The sequence below is a fragment of the Henckelia pumila genome, chromosome 3, assembly GCF_033568475.1.
Source record: "Henckelia pumila isolate YLH828 chromosome 3, ASM3356847v2, whole genome shotgun sequence".
NCBI lineage: Eukaryota > Viridiplantae > Streptophyta > Magnoliopsida > Lamiales > Gesneriaceae > Henckelia > Henckelia pumila.
This window is the reverse complement of record NC_133122.1, coordinates 187,920,861-187,936,601: the sequence shown is the minus strand read 5'-3', so window position 1 is coordinate 187,936,601 and position 15,741 is coordinate 187,920,861. Positions and strand designations below refer to the sequence as shown.

Genomic DNA, 15,741 nt, shown 5'->3' with positions numbered 1-15,741 from the left:
TTTATTTTCGAAATTAATTTTAATAAAAATAAAAATCATTTTTTTCGTTACACACAATGGGTATGTGCAAATATGCAAGTGTCACATTATAAGAACATGGAATGGAAGAAATCATGTGAGAATACCGCTTTCAAAATGAAAATCATACCCAGAAACGCCGACTGGGGGTTTTTATGGGCCCACGACTAAAGCGAACGTGGCCCAAAAGCCTTTTTATTTTTGGGAAGGAAGATGGCCCAACTTTTACATATACCAGATCGGAATCTTTTAGATCAACGGTCCAAATAATCCAACAAGAATAATTTCCCAACAATTCCTTTCCTGCACAGTTTCTTCAATTTCGTTCGCTGTGATTTCGTGTTCAGTTTGTTGCCATTTCTCTAAATTTTGAGCTTCAAAATGAGCAAGGGACCGGGAATCTTCTCAGATATTGGAAAGAAAGCCAAAGGTTAATGTTCGATCTAAATTTAATTTTGTATCCACTTCATCTTTTGTTTATTGTTAAGATATTTTCGAGTGACTTCATTTCCGTTGTTATTTGTAGATCTGCTGATGAAGGACTATCTTTCTGATCACAAATTCTCTGTATCCACCTGCACTGAATCCGGAGTGGTGCGATTTTGACTCTCTCTGTTTTTTTCCCCAACGCATAAATTCATGGTGTATTTATGGATACTGTGATATATTTGTGTGCGTGGTTTCTATTATTATTTGATTTTTCAGGAAAATTCGTGTGTGTCGTGATTTGATAATTTCCGTTTTGTGATTCTATTTTATTTGTGGTTTCTAGAATATGTGCTGTACAATGGTATATATGTCAGAGTTTTGTTCGGTTGATTCTTGTCCATTGGCTTTTGATGTATGCATTTAGTAGTCTAAATTACTCGGCAACTCATGCATTCAGTTTATTCTTGTTTTGTTTCTTCATATGATTGCTGATGAATTTTCTTTATGCTTTCCATTTGTTGCTTTGGTAGTTCATCTACAGATGTTTGATTGAGCTTCAATAATTCTGTCTTTTGCGGAGACACTTTTCCTTCTGATTTCTGTATTATGTCCTTTTTGTCAGTGGCATTATTCTTTCCAAATCTCTTTCTTGCATTGACTTGAACCGTGCTCTCTAGTTTGGTTAGTGTAAGTATCTACGTGTCAATTGTGGTGTGGTACTCTGTCATGTGATGTAGACAAGACGAAAACAACAGGTGTTATTTCAGTTTGGAGATGGATTGTGAATTTTTACCTGCGCATTGTTTCATTTGAGGATGCAAACAAATTAATTTCACACTTCCGAATCCTGTCTCTACTAGTACTGGATTACTGGTCAGTCGGGTCCTCATGGTTATATCATCTGTCAATTACATTAGTACGAAGCAGAAATTGGATTAAAAGGTTTAAACAATCAATTATTACTTAACATGTACCTATGGTTGAAAATGCACTGTCTATTTCTGCAGAGGCCCATTTACTTTGCATTTTTGTTAAAGTGGTTCCTTGTTTTGAATTTATGATCGGCTCCTGGAATTGCTGTTTCCCCAATACTTTATGAAAAGAGAAAGGAACCCGTTGTAAAAAATGTGTATTTGTTTAACTTTTAAGTTGTTCATGTTTATTGCCTGTTCCAAGTTTCTTAATAATATCTGTTGTATGATGCCTTTAGTTGGCAATCCATAGCAATCTGTTCGTTTATTTGGGGATTTTTAAAGTGTATAATTTATGAGAGAAATGAGATAAAATGGAAGAAAATGAAATTGCGGGGAATTGCAGAAGTTGGGGAGAAATATTAGAAGACAGAGAGAAGAGATTTTGGTTGAAAATATTGGGAAGTGTGGGTAGAATTTATGGAATTTAAAAAAATAAATAATGAAATTTGTATTGTTGGGGCAGCTGCGCCGCGCCGCTGCCTCAACAATGGTATACGAGTGAATGCACAAATGCACTCACACGGACCACATTTTCTAGATCGACCGAAAAACGATGAATATATTTTTTAAAACATTGAACAATTCCAGCTCGGCCAAGAAAAGAAATAACGAATAAGTAATCAGGTAGATTGTCTGCTGGTTCAACCAATTTATCTCTATAGATTTCTCAATTTATCCCTTATTTGTTATATTTAGTAAATTTGTCCCATCTTTCGTTTTAAAAAAAGAAAAAAGCGAAGACAGACGCTCATGTCAATTTCATGAATTTTTTGTCTTGGTGTAAATCATATGAATCAATAAGTGATGCAAAATATCAGAAATATCACTGCTCATCAGTTATCATATTTATTTTAGATATGTAATGTAATGCACTGGTAAATATACTGTGCGCTAGGTGTAGGGAACTATTATGCCTGGATAAGAAAACATAACCAATGTATGCATATTTATATGCAGAAGATGAACTTGAACAGTAAATTGTGATTAAAAAGCCATTTACTTCATACTCCTGGCCATTAAAGAAATTCATAATTAAGGTAATTACTGACATTTTTGATTGAAAATATCCTTAGCCACTGGTAATATAATTGACCAACTTGGAGTCTGAGAGGAGGATCTACCCCCTGTTTTGTTGGGAAACTATCGTAATTTAGTTAATGCACTAATTTTATTTCCAGCACAGAGATGACAAAGGCATTTAAGGCTTTTGTTGTGTTGGGTCACTACGCAAGCTGTTTGACTAACTTAGTCAATGTATGGCCATAACAAGTCTCTTTAATTTTTGTCTGAGCTGGTTAAATTGGGCTTTGAAGACGGGTAAGGCTGAAAATAGTTCAGTCTCAACTCTCAAGCAGAAGGGCAAGATTTAGCTTGACCCTTAGATTGCTTTAGCTTTGTTAGAATGATAATGAATTAGAAATTTCTTTTCCACGTTAACTTAGTATCCACTTGTTTTTATGCATTCGCTTTGGTATTCCTGTTAGCTACTCGATATTTAATGGTTTGAGTTGTCTGTCAGCTTTTTTGTCAAAGTCCTCTCCTCACAAGCCAACTGCTGTCACCATTTATTATTTTGATTTTTTATCCTCATACTGCTCTTTTACTCGTATTTCCTGAATTTAGGCCCTGACTACATCAACTGTGAACAAAGGAGGCTACTCCTCTGGCGATGTGGCAGCACAATACAAGCACAAAAATATCTTTGCTGATGTCAAAGTGGACACGGAATCAAATGTTGGATCCTTAAATCTTTAGCTCACGGAAACATGCTATTCCATTGTCACTCATCTAACCCCTCTTCTTTTAACAGATTGCAGCAACTCTGACTTTTTCTGATATCGTGCCCTCGTCAAGGACCATTGCCACCCTAAAATATCCCAATTATGAATCCGGCAAGGTATACCTGCTGTATATTTTCCAAAAAAATTTAATCTCACTGGCTTTCTTTATCTCACTCTTATGTTTTGCTTCTGCAGCTGGAAATTCAGTACTTCCACCCTCATGCATCCCTCACTGCAGCTGTTGGTATGAATCAGACCCCTCCAATTGATGTTTCATTGACCCTCGGTACCCCCATGGTTGCTTTGGGCGCTGAGGCTGGTTATGACACCACTTCTGGTAAATTAACAAAATACACAGCTGGCATCTCTGTGACAAAACCCGATTCTTGTGCTTCAGTACTTGTGTAAGTCCAAACGTCGTTATATTAGTCAATAGTTTCAATACTTGAAAGAATTAAAAACTGTCGCAATTTCTTGTTATTCTTGTTATCGTGCTCTCATCTTCTTGAAGATGAAAGATTTAGACCCTTATTTATCTCTTGATAGGAGCGACAAAGGAGACACCATAAAGGCATCATATGTGCACTACATTGATCAGTTGAAGAAGAGTGCCGCTGTGGGAGAGATTACCAGAAAATTCTCGACGAATGAGAATACATTTGCTATTGGAGGATCCTACGCCATCGACAGCCTGACTCTTATGAAAATGAAGCTCAACAATCATGGCATAGTGGGGACAGTTTTGCAGCACGAGTTCATTCGAAAATCATTGGTGACTGTATCCAGTGAATTTGACACCAAGTTTTTGGATAAAACTCCAAGATTTGGTCTATCACTGGCTCTGAAGCCTTGAGAACATGTTACCAAAGTATGCTGCTTCTTTTACTTGAAGTTGCGCTTTAAGGAAGCGCAGAATAATCAGCTGCAGAATTAAACTGTTCACAGATTTACCCGTTATGATTCTTATTGAGGGTTTTTGATATGAAATATTCTTTAGAGTTCTTCGGTGCACGTAGAACTCATTTTGCGATTTAGTTTTACGCATATTGAGCGAACATTTGTATTTGTTTGTGCCAATTGCCATCAACCCTATGCATGCATCGGAGACTGCAGTTTTCCAGTTTGTTTATTTTTCTCAAGTTTGATCACTTGCATTTGCCTTAGCCGCGTCTACACCGTTTCATTTTTCTTGACTGGCTAATGCAGCGGCAGATGGGGTGGTTGTCGTCACTGGCATTTCACACACACACACAGAGACAAATGTATATCTCGAAAAAAAGTTTCCCAAGTTTGGTTTTGTTGCCCCTATGCTAATTCCTCGGGATTTTGTCTCTCTAGTCTCTAGTTCCTGGGTTTAATTCTGAACTGCATAGTCTGCATTGCATTGTTGATCAGAAGCATCAGTTGTTTGCAATTTTGGCGTGCGAGTATGAGACTTTAAGTAACAAATGGGTACTGTTTATCGAGTCTAATACAAGGAGTTTACCGAAAGAAACGGGCGTTAAGAGTTAAGAGTTTAGACATTGATTACAATCTTCTGTCCGTCAGGTATTTGACTTCAAATGGGCAATTAGAACAATAATGATGTAGCATCCACTCCTACGAGCTTCACCAACCACTGTGCCAAACTGACATTTAACGTCGTATTGGCACACAGGACACTGATATCCGATCAATCGCCAAAATTTAGCGCTACGCTGTAGCGCGCAATCTTTTATTAATATAATTTTTTTTTTGTCTTTATGTTTAATAGCATAGAAATGTCATTTATGATTCGAGTACATGGGTAATTGATTGAGAATATAACTAATGATAATTTAGAGTATTTCATAATTTTTTAAATTTAATTTAAAAATACTAAAAATTGAATATTTTATTTATTTCCTTAAAATAACTATGTTATATATAATATTTTTAATTATTTACAGAAATAATGATAAATTAATATCTCAAAAATATAATAAATCTTGTCTTGTATTTTTGGAGAAATAACATATTTGAGGTAAACGAAGTGACAATATTTCGAGAATGTTTCTTTTAGAATAAATAATAAATTTCTAAAAATTTGAAGTATATGGGTTGGAAATAAGTTTATGTTGGTTTAAAACTTGAACTAAAATAATATGTAAATGAGTTGCAGATGACCTAAATAAAGGATGTGAAATATGTAGATAGCCATCCAAATGGATATATTTGTTCAGTGGCGCAGACGAAATTTGAAACATTTTTTTCGTTTGGACTCGTCTTACATTCCAAGCTTCAAATTAACTCCAAAATAAGGAAAATACCGTAAGATAATATTTAAATTATGTTTATATATATATTATAATATAATTAAGACTGATTCATAGAATAAATGTAGAAAAAACCACAATTATTTATTCGATTCCAACCAAAAAAAGCCACGGGAACCAGAAACCCGCAACCTACAGCTCTCCTGCTCTGTTGTTCATGCCAGGTGTGAGTCACATTAGGGCTTTGCCATAGTTTGAAGGCTCGAAAGTTGAATATCAGTTCAGCATTTGCCCTTAATTGGTGCACAGGTACAAGTTTAAAATACCAAGTAAATATAATATCCATGGCGACACACCCCACTTGAGCTTTTTTACCAAAAAAATGGAACCCCCAATCTATATTAAATTGATAAATTATTACTACCGACGAAATGAATGAACTAAATAAACAAAAATCAAATCTTGGACTTGTAAGTCGTAAATATAGAATTTCTGATGATTTCAGAGACAAAATCAAAATACCAAAAAACATACATTAAGTCCGTCACAAACATATCCTCCTTGATAAATCCAACCCAACAATTAATTAAAACAGAATAAAATAACCTCACCTATCAATCGATGGTTTGCATAATATCCTCAGCCGTGAACTTAGAGCCCTTATCCTTATCTGCGGCGGCGCGTCCCTTCGCCTTGCGATCGAGGAGAGACTTGCGGTCCTTGTCGATTCGGAGCTTGGTAATAACAACCTTCGAAGGGTGAATGCCGACGTTTACGGTGGATCCGTTCACCTTCTCACGGGTGATCCGCTCCACGTGGATGACCCATTTCTTACGGTACACCTGCACTACTTTCCCCTCGCGCCCCTTGTAGGTTCCACGCACAACCTGGACTTCGTCGTCCTTGCGGACGGGCATGGACCGGACGTTGTGCTTCGTTCTGAGGTCACCGGAGAGCGGCGCGCTCATTATAACACGGCGAACGCTGGACGGCGCAGAGAAGTGAGCCTTCCGGCTCTTGCGCCGTGAGGAGGACACTCGGGGATTGAATTTCATCGTTGGGATCTTCCTCTCCGGCTCTGCTGCGTGTGTAGCGGCTGATGAAGGAAGAAAGTTAAGGGGTAGGGTTTGATAACTATATAGTATAATTTTTGAGTGGGGGCTCAATTGTTGCTTCTAGGGTTTTTGAGTTTCTTTTGGGCTTGAATGTTTTGTTTTGGTCTACTTTTATTATTCGAATTTATGTTAGGAGTATCTTTTGGGCCCAAGTGTTCAAATATTTATTTTATGAAATGAAACGTGCACCCAAATATGATAATATGATGTTATACTCACTAAAATTAGATTGTATCCAATTTAAGCCCAAAACTTCAAGTTCGAAGTGAACCTGAAACCAAACAACGAGTGTTAGAGAGGGTCAGGAGGGTATTCCGACATAGTCTCTCCGATGCTTAAGTCAAAGACGTGAACAAATAAGCAAAGGGAGGAGTTTGGGCGCCCTTCAAAATGAAACTTAAGAGTTGCAAATAAAGTGAGCAAATCCGATATTTGTAGGAGAGAATGTAGGAGACCACGTAAGTGAAAGAGTCACGCGCTTGTTCATCTTGGACTTGCCTAGGGATGTAAACGAGACGAGCCGAGCCGAGCTTTTGAATATTCAAGCTCGGTTCATTTATAACAGAGCCGAGCCCGAGCTTATTTAACGAATATATTCATGGCTCACGAGCTTATTCGAACTTTTATTGAGCCTAAACGAGCTTAATATATTTAAACTATAAATTTTAATATTCATTAAATTAATTAAAAACCAAATTATATATTTGAAAAAAATATAATATTATTATTAAAATTTGTAATTTTATTCTAATAAATTAATTTTTATAGATTTTTCAATATTTTTCATAAGTAAAGTGTAAATTTATAAATTAAATATCAATACTATTATTTTTCGTCTAAGATATGACTTACGAGCTTGTTCACGAGCCTGTTCACGAGCTAACGAGTCTGTTAACGAGCATGTTCACGAGCTAACGAGCCGAATATTGTAAAGCTCGAGTTTGGTTCGTTTGCCTTAACGAGCCTCATTAAACGAGCTCGAACGAGCTTTTAACGAGCCGAGACCCGAACAGCTCGCGAACTGTTCGGCTCATTTACATCCCTAGACTTGCCCTTCTGGGAGGGGTGTCAAAAGTAAACACAACCCGACACGAGTCGACTTGAAAAAAATATCAAGTTAGAGTTTAGGGGTTTTGGGTTTACGTCGAATCAAGTTTGTCCTGAAAACTAACCCGAAAAAATTATTCGAGATCAGGTTGGGTTCGGGCCGAAATGACCCGAAACTTTTTAAATTATTATTATTATATAAAATTAAGAAAAATTTGATACAACTTTTATTTTGTAAAATTTTGATTTTTAAAATAATTTTCATTTTTTATAGTACATATATTTTAAATTTTCTACCACTAGAATTTAAAATTTAAATTATACAAAAGCTTAAAATTTTGTATTATATGTTTAAATTAAATAATACTTGTTGTAGATAATTTGCGTTTTTTTATCATTGAGATTAGATTTCGAAATATCATGTTTTCTACTATTCAAATTTGTAAATGCACTCTATAAATAGAGAGCTCCAATGATAAATAAAGTATGTCTATTTATTCTCTCATCTCCACTGTAGCGACCCGACCCGGATCCACTACCTAATCAGAGTTAAGAGCATAATTAAGTATGCATTAAATAAAATCGCTGCGAAAGACTTAAATACAAGCAGACCGGCAGAATACAACCGGCTAACAAACTCGATTTATACAACCCAATCGAATTACTTAGATAAAAACCTACAGCTAAATACTGCTGTCTTCAAGGTCGCTGGCTCCTCCAGGCTCCTGGTGCTCAATTCTGCACCTACATCTGCCCCGTCGAATAGGGTATCCAGATACACAGAAAATACTGAACGTGAGCTCTAAGCTCAATACAAAAGCACGGATAAACATACAAATATGATGCATGCGAATGATAAAGTATCCATATCTGGGATAACTGTATACGAACTACTCAGACTGGCGTCTGGGATATAAGCTCGTCACATCGGGGTAGCTAACCACTGTGTGCGACCACTCATTCCCGAATCATGGACGCGGACCACGGAGTCCTTCAGGTATCAGTACCTAGGGGTACTCGATATCAAACGTCCTAACAGGGCTGAGCAACCCTAACTGGCTCATCTCGAAAGATATGCACATGCCGCATAACAATAATAACATGCAAACACATAAATGCAACATATAAGCATGCATATCCGCTGGCAATCTCAGTCAGTACTTACGTACCTTTCTAAGGCAGTCCTAGTAGTCTCACTCTAGGTTCCAAGCCTATCATCAAGTATACAATGCAAATACCCATGCATCATTCAATAAGCTCTAAAAGCCTTAACTACGCTATTGCATACTCCTAAATAATTTAAGGAGAACATAGCTATACCTGCGTCCGTCGTCAGCCCACTGATGGCGACTATCCCGCAACTAGGGCACTCCCCTGCTGTAAATCCACAGCCTCGAACATGGCTCTACAAAACGAGCACTGCTCCGCTACTATGTCAGACACTGTCTGACTATACTAAAACAAATATCCTACTCCAACTCTAGAATAAGAGTACCCAAAGCCTTAAAATAGGACCACGAGGGCGAAGGAGAGAATTCGGAATTGGCAAGAAATGAATGCCTCGGACCTTATATTTATAGGCATCAATCGGAACCTCCGATCCTCGATCGAAACTTCCGATCCTTGATCGGAACGTCCGATCCTGCCATCGGAGCTTCCGAACATCCTTATCTGCCACATGTCAAAATCTCACTGGTTGACTTCGGATAGGGGTGATCGGAGCTTCCGATCAATCACACGTCATGGATGACGTAATTCGATCGGAGCTTCCGATCGATCATCGGAGCATCCGATCCTAACTTCGGAGCTTCCGATCTGTCTGACCCTCCGGACCATTTTTGATCATTTTGGGTCTATTTCCGGGCTCCGTTAATCCATTTAGAAGTCTCCTTAATCACGTTTTACTAAATATAACATGATCACACGATAATTACTCATTATCGCTAATTCTGGATATGGGCCACTACATCCACATTCTTTATAATTTGTAATACATTTATCAGCACGAGTGTTCTTTGAGTTGTAATGGCGAACATCACCAAACTTGAATTTGAAACACTTGATTTGTCCAGGAAAAACTATTTGTCATGGATATTAGATGCCGAGATCCACCTTTTTTATATGAATTTAGAAGATACTATAAAAGAAGAAAACAAAACATCCTTGCAGGATCGTGCAAAATCACCCATTTTCCTTCGTCATCATCTCGATGATGGGTTGAAAGCCGAGTATCTTACTGTGAAAGAGCCACAAGAAGTTTAAAAAAAATTTGAAAGACAGATTTGACTAATAGAAAACGGTAGTTATTCCAAGATCCCGATATGAATGGATACATCTAAGCTTACAAGATTTTAAATCTGTAAGTGATTATAACTCTGCACTATTTAAAATTAGTTCTATGCTAATACTTTATGGGGAGAAAGTTATTGATCAAGACATGTTAGAAAAACCTTTCTCCACTTTCACGCATCAAATGTGCTCTAGCAGCAACGATATCGTGAGCGTGAATTTAAAAAGTATTCTGAACTCATTTCATCTTTACTTGTTGCTGAACAAAATAATGACCTGCTCATGAAAAATCATCAATTGCACGCAACTGGATCTACAACATTTCCTGAAGCAAACAAAGTAGCATTTCTTGAAGAAAATGCTAACTCAAATCAAAATGATGAACGAGGACTAGGGGTGGGCGTCGGGTCGGGTATCGTCGGATTCGGGTTTGTCGGGTCGGGAACCCGACTAGTTGGCTAGTTATTTTTACTAGGGGTGCAAACAAACCGAGCCGGTTCGTGAGCTTTACGAGCCCGCTCGATAAATATTTGATTCGTATTCGAGCTTATCGAACTCGAGCCAAATTCGAACATGTTCGAACTTTTTTTTGAGCCGAGCTCGAGCCAAAATTATTCTGTTCGATAGTTCGCGAGCCTTAATATTTAATTAATATAATATAATTATATAATAAATATATATACATTTCAAATATTTCGAGCTTTTCGAACCATAATATCCGAGCAATAGTTCACGAATAGGTTCGAAATTTTTCGAGCCGAACTCGAACTCGAGCTTCATTTCGAGCCAAGCTCGAGCCAAAATATTTGAAATTATCGAGCTTCGAATCGAGCTCGAACTCGAATATAATCTTATCGAGCCGAATTCAAGCCTTAAAATTTTATCATTATTTGGCTCGATTCGATTCATTTGCACCCCTAATTTTGACTACCCGACCCGAAATTGTCGGGTACCCGAAAAAATCGGGTAATTTGTACACGAAAAAATCGGGTATTTTAATACGGGTACCCGATATTTTTATTGTTTTGATTTTGACAATAAGATGGTTACAAATTCAACTGAATTTCGAGAATCTTCAAGCTTAAAAAAGAACCATACAAACTCACTGTACAATGTACAATTCAATGTTACAAACCCACTAAACAAATTCAATTAAAAAAAATCGAAAAATTAAAGCCTTCAGTGGGTAGATCTTGCCCCAATTGGTCGGTTGCATACTTGCAGTGTTCTTCCACATTACCATTTACAAGCTTCCTCCCCACTTGCAGCACTGATTCATGTATATTTTTCACAAAGTTGAAAAATGGGTTTCTAAGCTCGCAGCACCGATTAGCGAAGACGAGGAAATGTGCAGAGTCTGTTGGTGAATTAGAATGAAATATTCACTGATTTGTGAGGACTCGAAGAAGGTAATGACATATTTATAGGTCAATTTATTACTTTTGTTTTGTTTTACTATTAATCAAATAAAATATGAAAAAATCAAAAATAAAAAACTAAAAGCGTACACTATAAATGTCGGGTATCCGAACCCGATTGGATAGCAAAAATACTACTCGACACCAACCCGAAAAAATATTATTGGGTCGGATACCTACCCGAACCTGAAATTTTCGACAATTACCCGACCCGATCGGGTCGGTTCGGGTACCTGAAACCCAAACACCCACCCCTAGCGAGGATGTGCGCATAAGCGTATTCGCAGTCAAAGAAAAAACTATCAACAACAAAATGGAAAGAAACATAAAGCAACCCACCAGCAGTGGAATTCCAATTATGGAGAAGCAAAGGAGAAAAGTTCAAATGAGCATGAAGATAAATGTTACAGGTATGGAGTGCAAGGGCATTGGTCTCGTAATGTCGTACGACAAACATCTTGTTGATTTCTATCAAAACTCAATCATAGGAAAAGGAAAAATACAGACAATTTTTTTGGATAATGATGATCCAATTGATATAACTCATTTGGATGTCTCGGATTTCTTTGCTCATCCAGATGGAAATATTGATCATTTGTTGGTGGTGGTGTGTTAGAAGACAAATAATAATTATTTTCTTCGATTTTTTTAGTTTCAATTATTTTTAGGTTTTGGTTTTGTTTTACTCTTGGTTCATCTTTTAGATTGTAATTGAAGTTTTGTCTTAGAATTATTCAATAAATATTTGATTAATAAATTATTTCTTATGAAAATATTTCATGTTATTTGTCATGTTATTGAAGTTATGACTTATTAAGTTATATATATTTTTAGATTGATGATGAAATATAATGATGAATGTCTAGCAGATAGTGGTACAACACATATCATTTTTCAAAACAAAAAGATATTTTAGAATTAACATTAGCTGAAAATTATGTTACAATAATATCAGGTGTATCAAAAATTATTGAAGGCTATGGAAAGGAAAAAAATCATTTCGCCAAATGATACAAGCTTATACATTAAAAATGCACTCTATGCTAGCAAATCCATTAGAAATTTGCTTAGTTTTAAAGATATCCGCCAAAAAAGATACAATATTGAAACATCAAATGTAGGGGTGTTCATATTTCGGATAAAACAAAAAAACCGGAAATCCAAACCGGAAAAATCAAATATCGAACCGAACCAAAAACCGAATATGTTAATTCAGAATAAATATTAAAACCGAAGTTTATTTGGTTCGGTTTTGAATTATATATGTCAAAACCGAACCGACCGAATAAACCAAAATTTAATTAAATCTATAAATTTATTTATATTTTTTATTTATATTATATATGTTATGAGATGATATTTAGTGAATGAATAATCATTTTGAATAATTTTTAGTTGATTGTTGTTTATAATTTAATTCATTGTTGTTGTTTATGTAATTTTTAGTTGATTGTTGTTTATGTAAGTCATTTAAACTTTATTTTTTAAAGTTTTTACTAAAAAATAATGTAAAAAAAAAACATATTATATTTTACAATATATTTATATTATTAATTTTAATAATTGTATCAAAATCGGAATAACCGTATCAAAATTTGTTTTGTTTTTTTTGAAAATATTATAAGACTATGGTTGGATATTTGTCAATGTATTGTTTGTTATTTTTTATTTTTTCACTATATGACTATAACTTTAAGTTATGTATTGGGGTATTTAAATTACATGTTGGATGAAATTTATGTTTCTTTTATTGTGTTATATATTATTAATGATAAAACCGACCAAACTGAATCGTATAAACCGGTTCGTTATAATACAAAAACCAAACCAAACCGAAGTAAAACGGTTTGACTTCGGATTATATTTTTCATAAATCGAAAACCAAAAAACCGAACCGAAATTAGACAAATTAAAACCGAACCGACCGATGAACACCCCTAATTAAATGAGAATAATATTGAATACCTTAGCATTACATCTATTATATGTAGCCAGAAGTAGATAAAATAAAAACAATGTGCACTCCCTTATGGGATGTATTTTACCATAATAAAAGCACTTGAAGCAAACACTTGCTTGTACCAGAAGTTTGTTGACCAACAAAGCTTCAAACTATGGCATGATCGGCTTGGTCACCTTAGGGCAACAATGATGCGTAAAATAATAATTAACTCACATAGGCACCCTTTAAAGAACCAGAATATTCTTTTTCATAATGATTATCCATATGTTGCTTGTTCACAAAGTAAACTAATTAAAAGACCTTCTCTTACAAAGTTTGATATTGAAATTCCAACCTTCTTGGAAAGAATCCATGGGAATGTTTGTGAGCCTATACACCCACCATGTGGACCATTTCACTGTTTCATGATATTGATTGATGGGTCTATTAGATGGTCACATGTTAGTTTGCTTTCAACTCGAAATATAGCATTTGCTAGATTACTTGCGCAAATTATGAAATTACGAGCTCGATTTCCAGATTATTCAATCAAGAAAATTTGTCTTAATAATGCTGCCGAGTTTAAATCACAGGGATTTGATGAATATTGTATGTCAATAAGGATTTAAGTTGAGCATTCAGTTGCCCATGTTCATACATAAAATGGCTTAACAGAGACATTTATTAGACGGTTGCAGTTGATTGCTAGACCATTAATGATGAGAACAAAACTTCCATCTTTTGTGTGGGGTCATGCCATAATACATGTTGCTTCATTAGTTCTCATAAGACCAACTAATTTTCACCAATGCTCACCCTTACAACTTGCTTACACTAGTAGAATTTTGGATTTTTACTTCGGATATTATCTGAAGTAATAAGCAAATAATTATCGAAATAGACACACGTGAAGTAAAAATGTATTTTTTACTTCGCATGAAAACCGAATTAATAGGTCGATAATGAAACGAACCAAACTCAAAGGATTTTTTTTTAAATATTACATATATGCCCATACATATATGCATCTATACTTAAAAATAGATTTTCATAAAATTTAATGCATAATAAAAATCGATTGCATCTTAAAAGTTTTAAAACTCGAACAGGTTAAAATCCATGCAAACGACTATAATCTCTAAAGTATGCAAACTAATGAAAAATAGTAAACATGTGCGGAAAATAGCTCAATACATAAAATATCTCACCGTAAACTAAATCAACTAAAACATGAGCTGGCGAAGGTCACGTGTGTGCTAGCTCGCCATGGATGCACAGAGGTCTTCACCACCAGTCGGGACCATAACCACCTGAATAACATAAAACTCACCTGCACACCATTTAGATCTAGTGAGCCTAAAGGCCCAGCCTGCTCTACCTTTAATAATGAGTACTACTAAATAAAACCACATGCAAGCACATAACGTATATAAAAATAACCTGAGGATTCTAATGCATGCATGATCGTAAAATCGTATGCATAAACTGCGTCGTAATCTATATCATAACATAATACGTAACATAATACATAACATAAGCATTGACATGTCATAAACATAAAAATCATTTTCTGTGGGCCATATCAGTGAAGTGTAACCTAATTCGATTGATCAATCTAAATCTATCGTACGTGGTGGCGGCCTGTGGGGTGTACCCCTAACGCCCTATGCCACTTCACCCAACCTTTGGGGATCCATAGGCTCATAATTGTAAGTGGAAAGGTCATCGGGTCCGGTATCCCGACCTCCAGTCCCGTGTTTGACACAAATCACTTAAACTTCCCAAAAATATTTTCTTTACATGCCCGTTATCTCATCATAAAATACATGCATGAATCATGAACTTAGAAATATCATTTTCTTAAAATTTTGCCCGTAAATATATATTTAATTCATTTTTCATAATAAAAATCATACTTATATGAAAATATACATATACATCAATTAAATATATATTTATGGACTATTTTGTTTGCCACTGGCTAGTTCGAGTTGCTGCCCCTTAACTAAAGCCCATAAAATTAGACTGACTCATTAACATTTATACTGGTCCAAAAATACTTAGACTAGCTCAATCACACTTTAAATGACCCAATCAGACTTAGATTGACACAATAGTACTTAGTCCAACCAAATAATTAAACAACTTAGACTCATTAACATATTTATCTCAATTATTAAATTAAACCTCCAATAAATATCTTAAGCCCAATAAGCTTGGCTCAATAACTAAATCAATTCATTCAAGTCCAAATAACACTTTATCTCAAATAAACAACTAAGCCCAATAAATAAATTAAACTCAATAAACATTTTACACCCAATAACTAAATTAAGCCCAATGAACATCTTAGACTCAATAACAAAATTGACCAAATGAATAAACTAAACACTTAGACTCTTAAATAAATTACCCGGCCCAACATAAAAGAATCCGAAACCAAACCATAACATATGACCCTAATACACTTTACCCGACCCGGACAACCCACTCG

General features: G+C 35.5%; 2 protein-coding genes across 2 annotated transcripts; one reads left to right on the top strand and one right to left on the bottom strand.

Annotated features, from left to right (window-relative positions):
• Window positions 1-288: 288 nt before the first annotated feature.
• Window positions 289-4,213, top strand: LOC140891541 (mitochondrial outer membrane protein porin 2). Its single transcript, XM_073300068.1, has 6 exons — window positions 289-448; window positions 545-612; window positions 3,045-3,155; window positions 3,232-3,318; window positions 3,398-3,606; window positions 3,749-4,213. The coding sequence occupies exons 1-6, from the start codon at window positions 400-402 to the stop codon at window positions 4,053-4,055; spliced, it is 831 nt and encodes a 276-aa protein (XP_073156169.1). The 5' UTR covers window positions 289-399; the 3' UTR covers window positions 4,056-4,213.
• A 1,668-nt stretch (window positions 4,214-5,881) lies between these two features.
• LOC140891874 (large ribosomal subunit protein uL24z) lies at window positions 5,882-6,555 on the bottom strand. The gene has a single exon (XM_073300543.1). The coding sequence runs from the start codon at window positions 6,489-6,491 to the stop codon at window positions 6,051-6,053; it is 441 nt and encodes a 146-aa protein (XP_073156644.1). The 5' UTR covers window positions 6,492-6,555; the 3' UTR covers window positions 5,882-6,050.
• Between the last annotated feature and the right edge of the window lie 9,186 nt (window positions 6,556-15,741).